At 39.6% G+C, this 16,348-nt stretch overlaps 2 protein-coding genes across 2 annotated transcripts; one reads left to right on the plus strand and one right to left on the minus strand.

Annotated features, from left to right (window-relative positions):
* Positions 1-303: 303 nt before the first annotated feature.
* plpp6 (phospholipid phosphatase 6) lies at positions 304-8,757 on the minus strand. Its single transcript, XM_086162413.1, has 2 exons — positions 7,577-8,757; positions 304-5,710 (listed from the first exon to the last, which is right to left on the minus strand). The coding sequence occupies exons 1-2, from the start codon at positions 8,067-8,069 to the stop codon at positions 5,349-5,351; spliced, it is 855 nt and encodes a 284-aa protein (XP_086018539.1). The 5' UTR covers positions 8,070-8,757; the 3' UTR covers positions 304-5,348.
* prdx6 (peroxiredoxin 6) lies at positions 7,920-15,722 on the plus strand. The gene is made up of 6 exons (XM_086162414.1): positions 7,920-8,059; positions 8,766-8,946; positions 11,307-11,463; positions 14,076-14,219; positions 14,563-14,709; positions 15,040-15,722. Exons 2-6 carry the CDS (start codon positions 8,855-8,857, stop codon positions 15,163-15,165), a joined length of 666 nt encoding a protein of 221 aa, XP_086018540.1. The 5' UTR covers positions 7,920-8,059; positions 8,766-8,854; the 3' UTR covers positions 15,166-15,722.
* Positions 15,723-16,348: the final 626 nt, after the last annotated feature.

Raw genomic sequence — 16,348 nt, forward strand, 5'->3', positions numbered from 1 at the left:
TCCACTTCAGTATACATTTTTGTGCGCCACAGTTTACGGGTGTTTGTAAAGACACAACTGTATCATGACTACAAATAAAAATAAAAATGTGAAACAACCCAAAAAGTGATCAAAATCCTTTTTATTTATTTATTTTTTGTTGACACAAAGATTGATAATCTTGAAATCACTATTCAATGTTTCACAAGTGCACCAAAAAATTGTAGATGATAAATCCAAAACATTGACACTGATTTACTTGTCCTCTACCATCACTGCTACATTCACGGCAGTTTGATTGATTCATTCTGCAAAACCATTGGGGAGAATAACGATAATTTGCATTTTCTTTTTTTTTTTTTTTTAGGTTAAAGCTTTAGATTTTAAGATTTCATCAGTCAATTTAAGATAACCCAAATCCATTTGAATGTAACTTTGACCCAAATTGTTTTTCGTTTTTTTTTTGGAGCAAATTTTTGCAGTGACTTAAATGTGGAGCTAATACAGTGAACAAATTATTTTTATACCACACCCATCCCTCTAATCAAACAAAAATGCCACAACTATGTAACATCTATTCCCATTTAATCAAAAATAATACATACAATCAAGTAGTTTCAGAATGAATGCTGCAATATCTTTAGGCAATGACAAGTGTAAGCACATGACTATATAGTGTATATAGAATAAGGTGTTTCAACACAATATAGTTTGTTGTATCTAGCAGGCAATAGTGATTGTAGTCACATTTAAAAGAGCTGGCTTTATGTTTCACACTGTGCAACAGAGACAGAGCATTTTAGTGCTAATCTTGACATTTCAAAGGTCTCTAATAACAGAGAAAATAGTTACTCTTGACTGATTTTTCTTAACGTGAGAGTAACATGGAATATTTGCATGTGATCAAACACAGTAAACCTTGTCTTTTTTTTGTTAAATTACTGAATGTTACCACAAAGATAACAATTTAGAATAATATGATGCACGTCGACAAAAAAAACAACAAAACTACAACTTCAACATTTGCAAGGTTCACTATCCAGCATGTTACAAACTTATTACAGAAACTGACGAGATAAAAAGGGTGGACAGCACCACCACTGTATGATCTTATCCCGTACAGATCATTGGTCACTTATTGCAGTGCCAGGGCACAGCATGGAAGAGGTCAGTTTGGGACACCATCATACCAGGGCAGGCGGTTACATAAAATTGGCTCACATCTGATTCAGATCTGGTTTAGACAAGCCCCATGAGGATGAACAAACATATTCCCACGGCTCACACCTGATATTTAGATCTGGTTTGGACAAGCCTCATGAGGATGCTCAAACGTGTTCTCAAATTTCAGCAGAAACACATCAAAACAATACATTCATCTTGTCAGACTGACAGATACTGTATAACATGTTCCTCTGAGTGAGGAGAGGAAGACTTGCCAACCGTGATGCAATGAACAGGACCTAAGACAGAGTTGCAGTACTCCGTCATGGTATAAAAATAGTTACGGTTACATTTAAATGTAATCATTGACATTATTGCAGGAATATGAAATGCTGTAACATGTCTCAATTCCTTCTGCAAAGATGCGTTTTAGTCTGACTTATATTTTAAAGAACAACATTATTTAAATGAAGGCAGCTGATAACCTACTAATCCTTGTTTTTTGTAACTTACTTTAAAGGTCATTGTATATGATACTGAGAAGGGAAAATTGTTTTTGAGCTAATACCCACCGTTCCAATTTAAATTCAGTCAATATTATGATAGGACCCCACATCAGATGGGTATCTGATGTTGAAAATTAAGTTGAGGATTCATTCAAAAGTCTGACTAACCCTTCAGAAGAATAGAGCTTAGAATAAGCCTAGGACTAAGACATAAAACCAAAAAAGCAGCTGTGTGATAGGAAAACCAACATCTTGGTCACCATAACAATGTTAACTGTCATGAGGTTTGAAAATGAATTGGTTTGCAGTACATGTCCAGTCGCTGATGCGTCGACCTACAATCAACTACATAACATTGTCAAGTTGGGTTCCTGCTTGGAATGAATATACAAAAAAAACAAATCATTTTTTTAACACATAAAAATATTGATCTATTATGATTTGTTATTGGCCACCATACAGAACACCGATACTGATACATTTGAGATATAGGCCGACATCAGCTGATAACGTCAATTTGTATGTCATATTTTATGCTCAGCATTCTCACAGTGAATATCTTAAACTTCGACATACATGCATGACATAAACAAATTTTGAGACCTGGCTGAAGCTTCCTGACAAGAAGTAGCAGTTAATGACACATGCACAACACTCTCTTTGCTGCACTATATATATATTTGTTTAGCCGTGATCCAATACCTTACAGGACAAGAGTTTAATATGATGAAACACAAATGCAACGTGAAAAGACATCCCTCTGTCTCTAATGGGCGAGAGTGTAAATATATTAAGAGCATTATTGATGAATTAAGGCTAAATGTTTCCAATTTGTTGACTATTGGCAACCGAAATTAGAACGTTTTCTTTTTTGATTTGGTTTTCAACTATTTTTGAATAGTGGCTGCTTATTAAAAGTTAGGATTGAGCTATAGTTGCAGAAAAAGAGCCTCCCAATGGCACAACTACAACTTTTGGCCTACCATGTTGCCCAATCTCTTCTGCGTGGGTTGGATCTTTTATGCCACCACCAATGTTAAAGTTACAACATCTTGATGACTGCTGGCGTCACACAACCGTTGTAACATTAAAGTTGTTTCGCAGACTGGAACCGCAAGTGGATTAATAATTACACCGAGTGCTTGAGGGAATATAGGGCACAAGGCTAAATATGGCCTGTAGATGCACACAGCTGAAATTTAACAGGTACAAGTATAAGGAATGCAATCTCAGTACCTGCTCTTAGAGCTATAGATTGTTATAGTCAATCATTTGAATAAGATGGTCTTGCAAAGCAGATCTTTAGAGACTTTTTTGAAAGAGTGTTGTAATGGGAAAATTATTTACTGCTAAATTTTTTGTATTTCTCATTCGAATATCTTCCTTTATAACATGTGAAGGAAAATTATTTACTAATGGACTGTTGAATAATTTGTATTTTTCATTTGAATACCTTATCATGATGTGTGTAACGGAAAATTATATGTCGATGGACTACTGAATTGTGTGTCTCACGTGCATATCTATATAAATTATCAAGACATGTGTGGTGCGTACGAAGAAGAAACTGTAGACTCTTTTGAAAAAGTTTTGTACCCAGCTGCATACAAGATAATGTCACGGCACCCTGACTGATGAACCGTGCCCAGGGGAGGAGGGGGAGAGGGGGCGGCTACTCCCTCCCCATCCGTGACCTACAGTGACCCGACAAGGGAAGAACTCAACTCCCTAGATGGAGGAAACAATGTGATTGACTAAAGAAGAATGCCCCCCTCCATACACCTGACTCCGAAGACCTCCAAGGACTATAAACGGGTGACCTGCCCTTCTCACGCGTGATTTGGGTACCGACTTCCTAAAAGAACTCAGTATTATGCTTTTCCCCTCTTACATGCAGGATAAAAGCAATGTTGCGCTATTTCTTGGGTGTCTCGACTCTTTCCACGACACTGTTCAATGATGTTTCAACGTTAAGTTAGGTTTTGCAGTTCTCCTAACAGTATTTGCAGCTTCAAATAATAAATAATTATATTGTTGGGTGGGACTTGAATGTTGAAAAAAAAGAAAGAATATTATTAAAAAATCCCAATAGTAGTTGCTTATTCTCAATAAAGATTAACGGTTAGCAACCCTAATTGCTGAATGATGCATGCAGTGTAGTTTCATACTCTGGAATGGTTTGATGTCTGCAAATGAATAAACACAGCAAGCTGGATGGATATTACACAACTCAGGTTAACTGAGTATAGCTGCCACAGATACTAAGTAAGACTATATTAGTGGTGGAAGGTAGACTGAGAAAGAAAAAAAAGGGGGTGGGGGGTGAGGCTTACTCAGCAACTAAGTTTGTGTTACACAATACATAAAGCACGATGCAAAGAAAGCGGCTTGATTTAATGATCAATAAAAATGTCTATAAATCTGTCAAGTCCCTTTGGTCTTCCAGATATGCAATGTTGACCTTTTTATTCTTTCTTTGGCATGTTAGTTTTTGCAAATGGTGGCAGAATTCCTTTCATTGAAGGTATAGTTTAATGTTTGTACATTAACCTTAACTAAGTGAATATTTCCTTCCTCTAATGGCAAAAAATACATTGTAACATGTGAATACTTGCATGTGAAGAGTCTCTTCTTAAAGGACTGCCGTGTATCTGTCACTACCATGAAATCCTAACATTTCCATGAGAGACCAGTGTGAGAATTTCTTTTCCCTGCTTAAAAACACAAATTTCAGTCAACAGAGTGAACTGGATTTGATAAGATATGCAATGAATACATGTTGAGTGCTTTGTTTTGATAGCAGGACGCAAGTAAGTTGTATATTATGTAACACCTGCGAGTGGAAAGTTAACAGGGGAATCCTGATGTGACTGATTAATAATAAATAAAATCCAGATGGTGACACGAGGATGAGTGGAATGAAAGCAATGTGCTGATTAAAAAAAAAGAAAAAAAAAAGTTTAGCTGCAGGGGTTCACAAGTAACTTTGGTGGACTAAAAAGTTGAACAGTGTAAAACTTTTTGGTGAACCTTTTTAGCCCCAAAAGTAGGGCCTACTGAGGTTTTGAGCACCAAAATCTAAACAGTGCTGGGATCCTGGTCACAATACTACGGGAGAATGATTAATATGGCCAAGTGACTTCCAGCATAAGTGCAAGAAAAAATGCTCAAAACTTTGGAAGTAGATAACAGGAAGTACAAGCAACAGTATGATTACTGTCTTTAGAAACAAGAATGTTTTGTTTTACACATTAGGGAGATAAAAGACATTGCCTTTTACAAAGTTTCCCCCAGACTAGTACATACGTATAGTTCTCTTCCATTCAGACATTAGTATAAAATGAGATTAAAAGGCAAAGATCTTACTTTACTCTCTTCAAACAATAATTGGGTTATTTTGTTTTGTCATTTTTAATGGTGCGGTTTACCTCCTCTAGTGGTTAGTATATTGTGACTGTGAGAGAGGCAATGTTTCTGCATCAACTATGTGTTAGCAGTAGAGCATTTTTACTAAAAAGAGAGAAGGAAAAAAAAATAAATGATACATTTACCTCTGCTGTGTGACTTAAAATTGCATTAATGTTGCAGTGTATGGAACAACTACCTTGTCTATTCACAGTACAATTTCACTCCCAAATTGTTTTTATAAAAACAACGAGAGAAAAGAACCGGCATTTCCTTCAGTCATTACTGCTGAGCTTACTGCCCCAGCAGTCCCTGTAAGGTTGTAGGTGAAAACCACAGCATCTCCACTAGGTTGTACTGGCAATATCCCATCCAGAACCCAAACACCACATCAGTCACGTTGTGCCTGCCCAACATCACCCGACTGAGCCCGACCATCCCGACCCACAGCAGGACGAGGACTCTCAGCGGTGCGGCCAATACGAGGTGCGCCAACAGGAATCGCCCACACATGGCTGCCCGAGTCGCATGGCCGGAGGGAAAGGAGTAGCGATCAACGGAGAAGGTAGCGAACATGTCCATGCGGTTGTGAGCTGGTCTGCGCCGACGCACCACAGCCTTAACAACAGCCACCAGAACCAGGTCCAGGAGCAGTCCTGGAATGATGATGGAGAAGGGGAAGAGGTGAAAGTGTTTACTTACAGGAGTGGTGAGATTACCAAAAAGCTCAACACACATTTCAGGTCCATTTGGTAAAATACAGAATCTATATGTTAATTAGATACTTTTCCAAAACCTTGAATATCCTTCACATTGACACCAGCTATTGGACTGAGGCTACTATACCTTGTAGTTCCTACATTGTTTAGTCTTAGTCACAACTAAGTAATAACACATTCATCATATTCGAAACAGAAGCACCAGCTGCATCTTCAAATACAGTGGACCTGTCAGATTTGAAATGAACATGTCTGACTGGCCCCCAGCTCATTACCATCTATTCATCAGTCCTTCAATCCTCTCATTAGAATAGACAAATATCTAGCATTATATAGGATATTATACTGTCCCAGTATCAGACATGCAATTGTGTATTACAGCTTACATGGTCAGATGGATACAAAACCTGGACCTAGTCCTCATACAAAAAGGCCTAATTAACTGCAGCTCTAAGTTCCCTATAGATATCAGCAGTTACTTTTTAAAGAAAAGATGCATTGTGTGCTCTTCAAAGTTTATTTTGCAGTAATAGATAACAGGCTTATTTTATTCAAAAACTAATTTTTCAGCAGGCAAGATTGACATATAGATTTTGAATTGTGGCTTCTGCCACTTACGCTAACTTTTAATTTTGGAAAACTTAGCAGAGGCATTACATTCTTTATTATAAATAAACACTATGACCTCCATGTCTTTCAGCCAACATACTTTACCAGAATTGAAAAAGGCTATCAAGAGTAAGCTGATCCTTTGCCATCATTGGACCCAATAACATACAAAATGATGACCTCATTACTTGACAGCTCCTCACCTGCAGGCTTGGAGAGGAAGTTAAAAGGAGGACTGCAATCTACATTTTAACCACTGGATGTCACTACACAACACAGTGGATCTTTTCATTTTTGAGGGTTCAGAGATGCATATAAAATGGATACACAAAAATTCGGGGATGATGACTCCAGTCCTAAAGCGGAAAACTACAGACTCAGCAAATAAGAAAAGCTGCAATTCGACGTTGAGTACATCACCATTGACTCATAACTGAACTTGAATTCATATAGGAGTTAAAACATGTTTGTGGAGGTTCTCATTCATCCGGGTCATGGTGATTTTTTGTCGAAATGTTCTTGTCTTAACAAAAGAATTTCGACAAGAGTTCTAACAGTTGCTGGGGATCAGGGAAATTTGGACAGTAAATAAATTAATATACACGTGTTTTTTTTCCCCCAATTACATTTCCTTTGAAAAGATGCACTACGATACTAGACTCATCGTAAACATAATATGCAGAAGTTTTCAGACCTTTTGAAGCCAAAATAATTACCCAAATGTGTAAATAGCTCATTTTTTACAGTGCCTAACTACATTAACATGACTGAGGTTTCAAAGACTGTACTGATATATCAAATGATTTATTTATTGCAAGCCATTGCAGTCAACATATGATCCACATTTAAGGATAAATAACAAAACTGTAAAAGTTACCTCATAGCCTCCCTCTAACTCTGCACAGCCTGACCTACAGGGCAGCGTAGAGTTATGATGAATTCATTCGAGAAACAGTGTTATGACCTGGTTTAAACTAGATTGTCTCGGAATCAGAAAATAAAATGTTATTATGCTCTTATCTTAAAGGACAAGTTTTAGGCCTGCATAATGACACGCCTCTGAAATTCAGGGAAGATATGCAGGTGGTTAAAGACAGAGGAAGCCAATGGATCGATCATAAACCGATCAATACCGCATTTGGAACTTTGTGATGGACTGGACATAAGGAGGAAAGCATGACAGAGCTGGTTTACCGATGAAAAGGTTGAGCATGACTTCTTGTCCCGCGGCGCTGTCACTCTTATAGAGGCAGTAGGCGGCGCCTGCCAGCCAGGGGATCCCGTGCCCAGAGACCTCGATCAGCTTCATCAGAGGGCGCATGCTGCCCCAGGACGAGTCCTCACAGGCGCAAACTCCCAACCGCTTGGACAGCCACAGGTCGATGGCCAGCAGGGAGCTGAGCGCGACGCGGATGAATGAGGGGTTCAGCCGCATGCCGTCCTCCTCCGACATCCCCTGACCGCTCGCCGAGCCGGTGGAGGAGCTGGAGCCCCGGCGCCGAGTTGGGCTCTCCGAGGCACGGAGCCGGGCGGTGGTCGGATCGGAGCCCTGACGCTGGAGCAGGTGCGGCGGGGAGGACCGGTTCAGCGACTTCGTCAGTGAGCCGAATTCGTAGCGGCCGTTGGAAGAGCTGAGAACCGGGCTTCCCCCGCCGCGGCCCGGGTTTTTAGCTTTAGGTGAAGGCATTTTTGAGTGATATTCTTCCTGTAAGACGTCAGTGTGACGGAGAACCGCAGCGGTACCTTTGCTGCAGTCCGTTAGCTTATCCACTGAACGCTTGACAATTCTTATCACGTACAGGAACGCCGAGCTCGGTCGCCATTTTTGTTGTTCTTATCGCAAAGCGTGAAGGGAAATTGTGTTCTACAAAGCCAGTTGTCACAACCATATTACCGTCTATCAGATGCAATTTTTTCCATTTTTCAAATGTATTTTTGCCTTGTTTGTGAGTAACGACTAACTAAATAATATATCTTCTAATCCCAGTTGACAGTCGATTCATTCGACACAATGAAAGCAACGCCAGTTATTTTGTAGCATCGTGTCAAAAGTCTAATGCTCATCATTATCAGAATCATAATTACAATTCATTCCACATTTCCGTTTCACAAAAAAACTTATCTTACTTTAAATGTTTGTAATAGTAAATAGATGTTGGGATTTATTTCATTCAGCTGTTGTTATTCCGGTTTCACGTTTGCTAACATCCGTTGATGACGACATCACGTTCATTTTTTTCTCTCCATTTTTTTGTATTTTTTATTATTATTAATATTATTATTTTCTTCTTTCCCGATTTCGATTCACCGTCTTCTTAAAAACAGGATAACGATGTTTGTTTCTGACAGTTTATTTTTACGTCTCTACGTTTCCGACCCACAGACATTAGTGCTGCTGACACGCCCCTATCAGGGTTCTTCGATACACAGCTGCGGGATCCCGATTTGTCTTAGGACGCAAACGAGTGGATCATGCCTGGACTCCTGCTGGGTGACGAATTTCCCAACTTCGAGGCCGAAACCACCGTCGGCAAGATCAAGTTCCATGACTTCCTGGGGAACTCGTGAGTGATTTAAGTCGGCTTCGCAGTTTAAGTCTCGTCATCGGAGTTAATTCGTTGCTTTTGTTCCGGCCACGTGTCCTGAGCAGGTCTCTGCATACCAAGGATCATGTATAAGAAATCAAAATGATCATCATGAATTTTGAAACTAGCAGGGCGCTTGTCAGAGGACAAGCTTCGCCACGGTCATGGTGACACGACCCCTGCTGACCACCTCGGTTCCGCTTACACATGCTTGACTGTTAGATTGTACAAGGCCGAAATGACACCATTTTGTCCCCAGAATGTATTCATGTCGCGGTACCATAGCAGGAAATGATCAAATCCAAGTCAACGTCGTCAAATGCACAAGCTTTCACTGCATCGAAAGACCAATTTTAACTATGTGACGACCCATTTAGACCATCGAATATAGTACTTCTGGCATAAAGTTATGCAATGTTATGGTCTCATAAAGGGATTTAAATGGGTACGGAGGTCATAATAAAATGTATTTGTTTCTTTACTGCAATGCATGACTTTAATATGCCTATGGAAGTGTTTTGTACCAGGACTGGTATTTAGTCATTCCCTGGAGGACTGTATCATCAATCATCAACTCAAAACATGATCTCCCATGCATTCAAGGATCCGGGTCGGTTTTCATCACATGGTTCCCTTTGTTTCTTTCAACCAATTCAGGCCAGTTCAAACAAGGACTGCATTGTGTGTGTGTGAGAAAGCAAACTCTGCCTCACTGCTTGCAGTACATGGCCACATCCTCTGCAAAACAACTTGACACCTGTGGAAGTTCTCGTTCCTCCAGGTCATGGTTAATTCTTGTCAAAATCTTCTCATAGCAGCTGGTCTTGATTTTCTCCCATTGAAGACGCTTCGCCTCTCATTTGATAGGCTTCTTCGGTCCAGCCAATTTGACCCAACAAGCCTCTCAGATAAAACTTCTTCAATGGAAGAAAATCAAGTCCAGTTGCTATGAGAAATAGATTTTGACAAGAATTAACGTTACACATACCCACAACTTTGTACATTGTCGTGAATCAGACAGTAGTCAAATAGGTTGACAAAGTGGATGTTTCACAATTTTTAAAACTTAATTTACATAAAATGTATCTACACTTGGATCAAACAAACCTAATACCTAATCCTTGTCCCACCCTTCATTCCAACCAGTAAAACAATTGAAAGATCACAAGGGCCTTCTGGTTGATGAGGTACATCATCAACCTGATGATGTGCTGCATATTTCCTGGATAAATACAATGGCTTCCTCTTCCATGCAGAAATGCTGTTGGAAAGACCCGTGACAAAATTATGAATTATCAATTGTGAATTACGCTCTGAAACACTTGACAACCGAAATAATTCAATGCCCGTCCTCTAAGACTGCAGTTGTGTTATATACTGTGCTCAAAACTCAGCTGGCTTTAGGGCCTTGAGTGTGATTGTACCAGATTCAGACATCTGTTGCTCCATCTGTGTCTGGAATTTTCTTCCTTGTGAATTCCTCTTTTTGCCATTCTCATCTATTTAATTACGCATTTGAGATCTGCAAGTATTAAGCATGTGAACAATAGTCTTGCTAGTTGCACGGCTATTGTCATGCCACCTATAAAAGCATGATCTCTTTTATTTTGTGGCTAAGTGAAGCTGACAATCTCCTGAATGATTTTATTTGTGTATTTGGAGGGTAGACCTGTGTTTTTTTGTTTTTTGACTTTTTTGAATCTGAGGTAAACTGAGGTAGACCTTTGATGGAAATGGTTAAATGTGCAGTTATTCAAAGTGTGGACCGGGTACCTGGGAATATGGAAGATTAATATCCATAGAAATCGTAATCGAAAATTTTCAGGATCTGTGTTTACCAAGGAAAACACATTTGTTTGAGGAAGTCACAAGTCAGAGACAGAATGCAAAGAAGCTCCATTGTCTACAGCATAATGAGATGATAATGATTCCCTTCCTTTAAAAGCTTTTGAAAGGCCTCTGATGTTACCGATCAGTTGAAAAGCTGGACTGTATCATGGCATCCCGTCATCCAAACTTTAGATATACTATTTGAGTGTTTTAGAAAATGTTTTGTTAAAACCACTGTGATTCTTTCCCCATTCTTTTTCTTTTTTTTTTAAGTCTTCACGTATGTCTTGGATGTCTTTAAGTATTTAACACACTTTCTCAAGATAATATGACCATTTTAAAATGTGAACTACTTACCAAAGGAGGGTAGTGGTAACCTCACTGTGGCTTATTATTATTGCAACAAGTTTTTTCTTTCAGATTTTTAAAGTATATTTACTAAAATAAGCAAAGAATTTACAATACTGTGCAAAACAGACCTTGTATTAAACTTACATTTGAATCTGTAGATGGGGTATTCTGTTCTCCCATCCAAGAGACTTCACCCCTGTCTGCACCACCGAGCTGGCATGTGCTGCCAAAATCAGTGATCAGTTCAAGAAACGTGGGGTGAAGATGATTGCCTTGTCCATCGACAGCGTTGAAGACCACAAGAACTGGAGCAAGGTAGAGAATACACGCGGTAAACTTGACCTTTAAGAGGAAACAGGAATCATTTTGCCAAGCTGATCAGGATTTATTATTTTTATTTTGGCATAAATTTGCGATTTGGCATATTGAACTGAGCTAATAACCACAACATCAGAGACACTAATTAATGAAATCTTTTAATCTCAACTGTGCAGTATCCATGTTCTGAGTTGGAGCAAATCTAAAATGCTTATTTGAACTGCATAGAACCTGTGCTCCTTCAGTTCCCCTAAAGTGCATGTTGATTTTACATGTGTCCGTCTCCTCTTTATCAGATGTGATGCTTCTGTCTACAATTGTGTAATCAAATAGAATAGATCTACAATCATGCATTTTTCAAAGTGTGAAACAATCTCCATGGCAACCAAAATCTTCATTGTTGCAACTAATTAAAAATGTATTTTGATGTTGCTTTGTTTGGATCATTGTAAAATCCAAGGGGCTTCTTCAGAACGTAAGAAGCCTCTGTTGTATTAAGCAATATACTGTGTACAAGTCGATTCCAGTCAACAGTTTATTTCTGTTTCAATGGGAGAACACGTCACAAAGGTTGTGATGGAGTGTTCTCCCGTACATTGTACAGAAGAGATTTAAAGAGGCTCCAAACTATTACAGTGCAAAAATATCTTTTATCTCCTTGCACGCCTGTTGACTCCATGCTATCTGGTAGATGGTGTGTGTGTGTGTGTGTGTGTGTGTGAGATATCTGGATGTTTCTTCAGCTATGACAGCTTATGAGGTATGTATTTCATTGTCAAGAAGTTTATCTGTGTGAATGTGGATAACTGGAGCTGCTGAGCGGGGCTGCTAGGCTCTTGGACACCACCTGCACATTCACATGTTAGCTGTGTCTGGGAGCCATATGGAGGATTTGTTCTTTTATTGGAAGGGCTGTTGCGTAGACTTTCAAAAGGACTTGGATTTGTGCTCTGACGTCATGAGCATCACCATATGCATGTCTGCAGTCACAGATTGAAGCACCATAGTGTCAGTCAAGCATAGCTTAATGCTGTGTCATGACCAATCCTGTGTCATGTGACTCAGCATTTTCAGCCACAGTGACAGTGCAGAGACAAGGAGGGAGCCCAGCAGTCACAGAGTCCAGTTTGGATGACAAGTAGGCAATGATCTAGACTGCCCATTATTGTTTCTGTGTGAGAACAGGAACCATGCAGCCATCTTTTTCATCACATGTTTGAACAAAAGGTTTGTTGGAGTTGGGTAAACCCAGGGTCGGAGACTGTTTGAGAACAAGTTCCAGATCAACAAAAGATTGTTCAACTTCAAAAGTCCACTGAATAGGTGAAAGTGCTGTCAGATTCTGTCCATGTATCATGGTGGCCAGAGGTTTCTCCATGACTGAGTTATTGGGGATGAACTGACTGCAGTAAGAGGTTAACCCCAAGAAAGACGACTGCTTTTTTTTTGAGGGGGGGAGTGGTTTTTGGATGTCCGCGACAAGGGAAGAGGAAAACGCTTCTCCTGATACAGAAATTTCATGGCCCAGGAATGTGACTTTACTCTTTGCAAATTGTAATTTAGACAGGCACACCTTGAATATCTACTCACTGCCTTTATTTCTTTTCAACAGCCAGTCAGTTTGTATGCCATACAGCCAAGGGTCTTGGAAACTTCCAGATAGGGCTCACAGGGTCATACACTCTACAATTGTTATATATAATTGTGCCCCGCTAGATATCCCCAAAAAATAAATTGCGGACAAGAATCGACTCAACTTCATCTTAATTTAAATGTGTTGGATTCCAGCATGGTTGTCAACGGAAGGACTGACTGTGTGTGCAAAAACGCAGGTCAGGAGTCCTGGGTTGATCAGTCAGGTCCTGCCCACACGACCAGTCATGGAAAACTGCTAACAACGGCATGAACTTATTGTTGATTTTTTGTTTTGTTTGCATATTCAATAATACATGGTGCAGAGGTTGATTTCAGTCAGCAGCTTGTAGCAACGGGGGGAACACTTGTCACAAAGTTTGTGATGGAGTATTTTCCTTGTAGTTTGTAAAGCAAAATTGTTACATACAAAGCAAATGGTTACATATGATTGGTCAAAGTGCTATTATCACCATATCTCAGTAGGCAGACTTTTAGAGGGATGTTATCGGAGCATGTAAGGGGAGGGGGGATAACTTGTAACCCTCCACACAGAGTTTTCGTTTCTTGTGAGATACAGAGACTTTGTTTGCCACAAAAATCACAATACAGCGGAATGTTCCATAACAGAAAATGGGTTCAAGGGTACGGAGGCCATTTTCTGGGTGACCCACCGAGTTGGGGGGGGTGTCAAAGTGTCCACATACCAGTTACAAAACATGTTCCATAAGTACAAGACATTTAACACATCATCATCAAAATTTTTTGTTACAAACTGGGGACCTTCAGACATATTACATATTACAGCAAAACAGTGTTTGAGCCTAATGCACTGGTTTGATATTAGATTTTCCTGTTGAAATGGTGCAATAATCTTTGAGCCCCAGACTGGAAGAATTATTCACTGAAGGCAAAAACTGTGTCAAATTGAACAAGAAAATTGATCAAACGATATGTTACTTTGTCTCCCTGTAAAGGATGTGATGGCATTTAACGATCAGACCGAAAATACTCTGCCCTTCCCCATCATTGCCGATGACAAGAGAGAGCTGGCCGTGCAGCTTGGCATGCTGGACCCTGACGAGTTAGACAAGGATGGCGTGCCCCTCACTGCTCGCTGTGTAAGATACAGACTCTGCCTTTTTTTTTTTTACTGTACATGTCCAGTAATTCTTCTTTTGTTGCAACTACACTTTTTAAAATATAAATGTGTGAGTGAGAATAACCTACATTTTGAGAAAATTGCGTTAAATTGGGTTTATTGTTGAAAGCTTAACCCGATGCGAGAGCAAATATGGAGAAGCACATTTTCAGAAATATTTTTGCACTGTTTGTCATGAGTTGAGCTCCAAGTTTGTGAGAAGAACCTCACAGGACCTGGTTGTGTGCGTGACTATAGGTAATTTGTTTTGTGAGAGACTTTTAAAAGGAAAACTTGTCTTGACAGATGTTTTCTTTTTTCAGGTCTTTGTGATTGGCCCAGACAAGAAGCTGAAGCTCTCCATCCTGTACCCTGCAACCACAGGGAGGAATTTTGATGAGCTGCTACGAGTTATCGACTCTCTGCAGCTCACCGCACAAAAGAAGGTTGCCACACCCGTTGACTGGAAGGTACACTGCTGAGTAATCTTTGTTCTTTCTTTATCAATCAGAACACCGAGCATTGTAACCAAAAATTGTGACATTGCATTCTTGGAAGAAAGACAGACAAAAATTTCTGACGAGAAATGTGATGGCGATCTATTCAGTGTGCATAATTAGGACAAAATGCAAGTTTTCAGAAACAATCACACCAATATGCAACATTTCATCATAGTGCTGTGAAAAACAAGAATTAGGATTAGAAGAGTCAGTACAACAAGCTGACTGACCCTTTCACTCACACCATAGGACCTTGGTGAGATATACATCTTATTTACAATACAGTCTTGTGTGTTTCAGCCTGGTGAGAAAGTCATGGTCATTCCATCGCTCTCTGATGCTGAAGCTGCAGCTCTCTTCCCCAACGGCGTGACTGCTAAAGAGTTGCCTTCTGGGAAAAGATACTTGCGCTATACCCAGCCATGAACACACAATCATAACTACATCCTGCTTTAGTTCACACTAGTGATAAATCATGTGCCGGATCTAAATCACAGATTTACCTTCCTATTTCTTTTCACGTGTATACATTTCAAGTCAATCTGACTAGCAATAAACCAGGATTATTTAGAGAAGACTTGTATAGTGCCTTATTTACCTTACCACAATAAAATTATTTTTCATAGATAATCTTTGAATCTCTGAGCCTCTTTGTGAGGTGGTTTCTGGTAACACCCCCACCTTGCAAGAACTCTTTGACCCCACTAGGTGTCGTGTTACAACATCAGATTGGCAGAATTCAGCACTTTTGCTGCTCTAGTTTTGTCAGTAGGTGGCATTGCATTCACATTTATCCACTGATGGTGCAGCCCTGAAAGACCTGTTTGAGCTGGCCAACCTGCTCATGAATTGTAGTAAGAGGGAGTGGTGCCACATTAAAAGACGTTTATTTACATTTCATTGTAGAAAAGCCACATTAAGTTGATACTCACTGCTTAAGTAGTTTTCTCTATGTAAAAATAAAAAACTGCTCCCTTGAATCATTTTGCCCTGTCAGCCCATTTTTTTAATTTATTTATTTTCCCCCAAAAAAACATTTCAATGAAACCTCCCAGCTGCGCCACCCAAGAGGATTGTAGAATAAAAGCTCTGGCGTTCTAGATGTTAGTCTTATTAATTGGTCAAAATGCACAAACTGCTCACTTTGAAAGATGTTTGCCATGTGCTTAGAGGGGAATAATTTGATATCTTTGTGGGTAACTTGAAATAGACGATCAAATTTAAAACAAGTACTATCATAGACACCTGAATACAATGAAATAACATCTGTGTTTCAGATGGATTTTTTTTTTTTCTAGCTAGGGAAAACTCATCCCCGCAGGTTAGACTCTAGATGCTGAAGCTGGTACTGAGATTTAGGTTTCCTAACTAGGGCTATACTTAAACCTCAGAACTCGATAGTTGAAGATTGTATTGACTTCTATTGTAAAAGAAGGTTAATGCTGATCTCTCACACACGTATACACATGTTGGCTTCGCTTTCATTCCTGAGTCTGAGGAATGCTGAGGTCAAAGAGAAAAGCTGGGATTCCCTTTGAGTGTAGAGGGAGGCGAAAAGTTTGCAGAGCCAGATAAAATATCTTTTGACCCTCCTTCTTTTCACCCCTGT

The sequence above is a fragment of the Fistularia commersonii genome, chromosome 16, assembly GCF_037954325.1.
Source record: "Fistularia commersonii isolate RoL2024-O1a breed Wild chromosome 16, RoL_Fcom_v1.0, whole genome shotgun sequence".
In the NCBI taxonomy this organism is placed as follows: Eukaryota; Metazoa; Chordata; class Actinopteri; order Syngnathiformes; family Fistulariidae; genus Fistularia; species Fistularia commersonii.

Coding starts and splice junctions, on each gene's coding strand:
- plpp6 (XM_086162413.1), bottom strand. CDS start 8,069: ATGCCTTCACCTAAAGCTAAAAACCCGGGCCGCGGCGGGGGAAGCCCG. Junction 5,711..7,576: donor CATGCTCAACCTTTTCATCG/GTAAACCAGCTC, acceptor TCATCATTCCAG/GACTGCTCCTGGACCTGGTT.
- prdx6 (XM_086162414.1), top strand. CDS start 8,855: ATGCCTGGACTCCTGCTGGGTGACGAATTTCCCAACTTCGAGGCCGAA. Junction 11,464..14,075: donor ACCACAAGAACTGGAGCAAG/GTAGAGAATACA, acceptor CTCCCTGTAAAG/GATGTGATGGCATTTAACGA. Junction 14,220..14,562: donor TGCCCCTCACTGCTCGCTGT/GTAAGATACAGA, acceptor TTCTTTTTTCAG/GTCTTTGTGATTGGCCCAGA.